The following is a 6,263-nucleotide window of genomic DNA, read 5'->3' as shown; positions in this document are numbered from 1 at the left end:
TGTTGATTGCTTCACCCTCCAAGAAAGATACATTGAAAATTATCTTTCATAAAACTTAAATGACTAGAATCCCTAGCCCACTTATCAGAGAGAAAGTCCTCCTAAATTTCATGAGATTTACTTATGAGTAAACAATCAGGTTCTCGTGATGCATATACATGTTAAATAGATCTCTATGGAACATAAATGGGACATTATTACATGAAAGGCATATGTTGACAATAAATCCACGGGAGGGATGTAGAACTGGGCTAGTTCCTGCTGGCTGTATGCCCCCCCCCCCCGTACATGCATGCAACCTTCTGCAAGTTGCAATGAATGCCACCAATGTTAAACATTGACATCACTCTGGCAAATTCTTTACATAGGCTTGGGGGGGTGGTGGTCTCGATGCAGCACTTGCAGGCCTGAACCGGGGTGGAGGGGTACGATCCTTTTGGGCCTCACAGGAACAATTCCTCACCACCTTGCTGTGGATGGCACAGCTGACACAGTAATGAAGTTTCACAGAGAGCTTGGGCAGAACATAAGAGTAAAAGACACGGGCTTCAGAGATATCGCGGACTGCAGCTGCTTCAACAGTGTTTCCGATGACAAACTGTTTAATGGCCTTGTCCTTCGGGACGCAGTGAGCACAGTTTATTTATTTATTCATTTATTTGTTTTTATTTATTTAATTTAGTATACCCGAAGGGCTCTAGGCGGTGTACAACATAAAATCATATATAAAATCATCAAAATACAACTTCTATAAATAGGATAAAAGCAGCAGTTATTTCCCAAGATCGGCATCTCACTTAAACTCAGTCCTTCTGAAAGGAAGGGGGTCTAGATGATATTAAAGACCCATGGATCCCAGGGATAAACCCCGATGGTATTGGGGACCCATGGAATGGGGGGGGGGCACACACACTCAGCGGTTGGTCTCTCCAAAGGCCCGGTGGAGCAACTCAGTCTTACAGGCCCTGCGGAAATCGCCAAGGTCCTGCAGGGCCCGGACAGCTGGAGGGAGAGTGTTCCACCAGGCAGGGGCCAGAGCCGTAAAGGCCCTGGCCCGAGTGGAGGCCAGAGTTGGTGCAGCGGATAGGTTGGACATGGCTCCTGCCCTTCTGGGCACGGCCGTTCCTTCTCTTCTTGGTCATTTCAACTCTGAGGAGTGGAAAAAGCATGAACGGCACCATAAGAAAGAGAGAGTCAGTGTTTGGAGGAGAGGCCATTTGCCTCCTGGTGGAGTCTGAGAAGAAAAAGCTGTGTTGTGGTTGTCAAAATGGCGGCTGGAGTTGTTAAAGTTCAGGCCTCTAGGCCCGATATGGCTGAGATAAGTTCTTTGTGGAACCTGGGAGATCTTTCCATATTCCCATGAAATTGGGCCTACAAACAGTACAAACATACTGGTTGCTGTGGGTTCTCCGGGCTGTGTGGCCACGGTCTGGTAGAAATGGACATAGTGTGTAATAGACTTCTCTATGTAATACACTTCTGAAGATGCCAGCCACAGATGCAGGCAAAACGTTAGGAACAAGGTCACCAGAACACGGCCACACAGCTTGGAAAACCCACAACAACCAGTTGAATCTGGCTGTGAGAGCCTTTGACAATACATAGTACAAACATAGTTTCTGAACAGTGTGTCATTTCCACATCTTGGCAAGGTACACGTTGCCCTGGCAGAACCTGTATTGAAAGAGAATATGCCTATGTAATTTTCCTTGTAGGCTACATAGAAATGCAGAGGATAAGGAGCTAATTGATCCTATGGGATAGTGGATATGTGTACTGCTCAGGGCTAATCTGAATGATTAGCCTATGTATTGCAGTGAACAAGCACACATCCTTCACAAATGGGCTAGTCAGGTGTTCACTTATGGCAGGCAAGCTCCTGATAATTTGAGCTGCTGCCCACCAATGCTTAGTGGATTGGTGGGCAGAAACAGGCTGACCAAACAAGGGAAGGGCAGTGATCGACGTAGGTAAGGGGGGTTCACAGGTTCAACCCCCCCATTATGTCTGGCTCGCTTGAGCACTCCCCTGCCCCCTGTAGGGTGGGGCTCCATCCTCACTGGCCCCTGCCTAGAGACAGGGCTCCTTCCCCCTGCCCCACACCCCCGCCCCCCCTCACTTGCTGAGCCAGCAGCTGGCAGTTCCTTCTGCCCTCCCCTCCGGGAGACCACAAGAGACCTGCCATCCCCAGCCTTGGAGAGCTGCTTTTAAAAGCACTAAGGCTGAGGGGATGAAGCTCAAGGGGTGGGTACATGCCCCCACCCACCCCTGGGGGCATGGCCATGCCTCCCCAAGCCCAACCCCCCTGGGCTCAGTGCTTATAAAAGGAGCTCTCTGAGGCCAGGACGGCAGTCTCTTCTGGCTTCCCCAGAGCGGAGGGCAGAAGGGATTGCCAGCTGCCAGCTAAGAGGAGGGGGAGGGGGAAGAGGGGGGGAGGGGGCAGGGCAGGGCAGAAGAGACTGCCATTTCCAGCCTCGGAGAACTGCTTTTATAAGCACTGAGGTGGGGGCAGGACTTAGAGAGGTGTGGCCCCACCCCTTGAGCCTCGCCCCCGAACCCTCCCCATAAAAATTCTATACCTATGTCACTGGCAGTGATTATCATCCCAATGCAATGGTGTCACTTCCTGATTGCTCAGGAAGTGACACCATTGCATTGCGATGATAATCACTGCCAGTGACATAGGCCACACTGGGATGATGCTCTAGTATTTGCCCCAAGTGAGTGCTAAAGCATTGCCTTGCCCACCTTCTGGGTTAGACTGGAAGTGACTTCACTGCTCCCATCTCCCATCTCTTCATAAACCTACATGTGTCTGCTTATAAGAAAGAGCCCATTCACTTTAAAAATAAAGCAGTTTATTATTTTTAAATTTTGTATACCTTAATTTGCTAGCTGCCTTGGAGGCCTTACGAGTGCAGGGGGAGGACACCTTGTTAAAAATAAACAATAAACAATATAACCAGTTCTCCAGGAGAAAATGGCTGTTTTGGAGGATGGAGTCCATGGCATTATATCCTGTTGAGATTTCCCCCCTACCCAAACCTTGACCTTCTCAGGATTGTGAGCAGCAGTGGCGTAGGAGGTTAAGAGCTCGTGTATCTAATCTGGAGGAACCGGGTTTGATTCCCAGCTCTGCCGCCTGAGCTATGGAGGCTTATCTGAGGAATTCAGATTAGCCTGTGCACTCCCACACAAGCCAGCTGGGTGACCTTGGGCTAGTCACAGCTTCTCGGAGCTCTCTCAGCCCCACCCACCTCACAGGGTGTTTGTTGTAAGGGGGGAAGGGCAAGGAGATTGTCAGCCCCTTGGAGTCTCCTACAGGGAAGAAAAGGGGGATATAAATCCAAACTCCTCCTCCTCCTCCTCCTCCTCCTCCTCCTCCTCTTCTTCTTCTTCTTCTTCTTCTTCTTCTTCTTCGTCTTCGTCTTCGTCTTCGTCTTTGTCTTCGTCTTCATCTACCCCCAAACCCCAGAAATTTCCAAAACCAGACGGGGCAATCCTAGGTACAAGGCCCATTTTACTTTTGTTTCTGTAGTCCCAAATTGTACTGAATTCCATGTTTGCCATCTACTTTCAGGACCACAAAGCACCACTCTTCCATGTTACGCCCGAGTGAAAATGTCTCTGTCACTCTTCCATCATGAAACCACAGTCAGCAATACCAAAAGATCAAAGGAACTGATGTGATGAAAGTCAAGATGCATCTCGGAATTGGATATGTTGCTGTCATCTCTGCCCATAAATAATAGCCGCAGAATTTGCATACGGACCTGAACAGACTACATAAAGATCGAGCACTGTCCTCTGGCGGCTGTGATCTTATGTGACTGACCCCCATACAGTGTTGCTGGGGGAATTGCTGTTTGGTCCTGTGCCAATTATTTGATGGGGTCCTGCAGGATTCCATGTCGTCTGCCTCACAATTCACCATTGATATGAAGAGGTCAGGCAAGGATTTAGAGAGAGGTATTACCAATATGTAGGTGACATAAGAACATAAGAACATAAGAAGAAGCCAGCTGGATCAGACCAGAGTCCATCTAGTCCAGCACTCTGCTACTTGCAGTGGCCCACCAGGTGCCATTGGGAGCTCACGTGCAGGATGTGAAAGCAATGGCCTTCTGCGGCTGTTGCTCCCGAGCACCTGGACTGTTAAGGCATTTGCAATCTGAGATCAAGGAGGATCAGGATTGGTAGCCATAGATCGACTTCTCCTCCATAAATCTGTCCAAGCCCCTTTTAAAGCTATCCAGGTTAGTGGCCATCACCACCTCCTGTGGCAGCATATTCCAAACACCCATCACACGTTGCATGAAGAAGTGTTTCCTTTTATTAGTCCTAATTCTTCCCCCCAGCATTTTCAATGAATGCCCCCTGGTTCTAGTATTGTGAGAAAGAGAGAACAATTTCTCTCTGTCAACATTTTCTACCCCATGACATTCATCTCTGTGGCCATTTATGTATGCACTACTTGCCCCACAGCTGTTTGCTTCCCAGTGGGTTTCTCCTGAGGTTTTTTCATTTCCAATGGATTCTCCTAGCTGAGCCGTCGCCATTTTGCCTGCCCCCTGCTTCCTTGTCCTGGTGTAGTGGTTAAGAGCAGGCAGATTCTAATCTGGAGAACCGGGTTTGATTCCCCACTCCTCCACCTGAATGGCAGAGGCTTATCTGGTGAATCAGATGTGTTTCTGCACTCCTACATTCCTGCTGGGTGACCTTGGGCTAGTCACAGTTCTTCAAATCTCTCTCAATCCCACCTACCTCACAAGGTGTCTGTTGTGGGGAGAGGAAGGGAAAGGAGCTTGTAAGCCACATTGAGTCTCCTTACAGGAGAGAAAGGTGGGATATAAATCCAAATCCTCTTTTTTCTGTGTAACTTCCATCTAGGGAGGTTTCCTCCTGCCGTTGTTGTTGTTGTTGTTGTTGTTGTTGCTGCTGCTGCTGCTGCTGCTGCTGCTGCTGCTGCCGCTGCCGCCGCCGCCATTTTTGGTCTAGCATTAATTCATGATAGATGCTCAGTGTGAAAAAAGTAGCCCTTTCAATCCTTCTGAAGTGGTTGTCAGAATAGCGAGATAAACCACTGTTGTGTGGGTGGACAGGAGTGAGAAAACCTGAAGAAAGCAAAATGCTCGTTGATCCCCCTTAAATGTTCTGCTTCTTGTCTGAGGTCTGTTTATAAATAGTTTCATGCTGCTTACGTCCAATGACTTGTTTTCCATGGCTTATTTTTTTAAATTGTTAAACTATTTTAATTGTAAGCCACCCCAAGCAGGACTCTGAAGAGGCAGAGTATAAATATTCTAATTAAATTAAAACATGGATTGTCGAAGGCTTTCACGGCCGAAATCACTGGAGTGTTGGGTATGGCCGTGTTCCAGTAGCATTTTCTCCGGACATTTTGCCTGCATCTGGGGCTGGCCTCTTCAGAGGATCTGAGACTGAATTAAAATAAATATTCAACACACACACACACACACACACACACACACACACACACACACACAAACACACACACTTCAAGAGAAGCCATCTGAGAAGACAAAATGAAAACCCTTCTCTGGGTTAGGAAATACAGGAATTTCAAATTTCACACGCACGCACACACACACACAGACACCGATTTCTTAAATAAGGGAATAAATTTTATATACCACAGTGGGAAACTGCCTGCAAAAAAACAATCTATCTGAAGGTTGGAAAGATAGTCCAATTGTCTCCTTGGAACCGTGAGTCAGACATTTTCTATGGGCAGCTTTATTTATTATCTACCAAAAGCAAGACTTCCTATCAGGAGGATCAGAGTGAGAAAATAAGAAACATAAGCACAATATTAGTCTGAGAAACAATAGTCTAATGCTGGCCATATGTCCTAGTGCAATTTGAGAGATTATGGCAGACACCCTATGCAATCTGTGTGTAGAATGTGTGTGTAAAATGCTGCCAAGTCACACCCAACTTACGGTGACCCAAACAAGGAGCTTTCAAGGCAAGTGACATGAAGAGATAGGGCCTTTCCCCACTCTCTTTGATCCCCCCTATGCCATGCGCTGCTCTTAGCGCGCGGCATCCCTGGCGCGCACCCGGGGGTCATCAAAAGGGATGCCACGCGATGAGGGGGCGCGACAGCAGCAGCTGAGGGGGCGCGACAGCAGCAGCTGAGGGGCGGCTGCGCTGTCACCACCCCTGTTGTGGAGAGTGCCGGGGGACCCCGCGCTACTCTCAAGTAGCGCGGGCCTTAAGGTAAGTGGGGAAAGGCCCAT

At 48.3% G+C, this 6,263-nt stretch overlaps 1 protein-coding gene across 1 annotated transcript; it reads right to left on the bottom strand.

The window, feature by feature from the left end:
• Positions 1-343: 343 nt before the first annotated feature.
• LOC125440577 (40S ribosomal protein S26-like) lies at positions 344-1,142 on the bottom strand. The gene is made up of 2 exons (XM_048510444.1): positions 1,075-1,142; positions 344-641 (listed from the first exon to the last, which is right to left on the bottom strand). The coding sequence occupies exons 1-2, from the start codon at positions 1,140-1,142 to the stop codon at positions 344-346; spliced, it is 366 nt and encodes a 121-aa protein (XP_048366401.1).
• Between the last annotated feature and the right edge of the window lie 5,121 nt (positions 1,143-6,263).

The sequence above is a fragment of the Sphaerodactylus townsendi genome, linkage group LG11 (assembly GCF_021028975.2).
Source record: "Sphaerodactylus townsendi isolate TG3544 linkage group LG11, MPM_Stown_v2.3, whole genome shotgun sequence".
Taxonomy (NCBI): Eukaryota; Metazoa; Chordata; class Lepidosauria; order Squamata; family Sphaerodactylidae; genus Sphaerodactylus; species Sphaerodactylus townsendi.
Note: the sequence above shows the minus strand (reverse complement) of the source record. Positions and strands in the feature narration are given on the sequence as shown.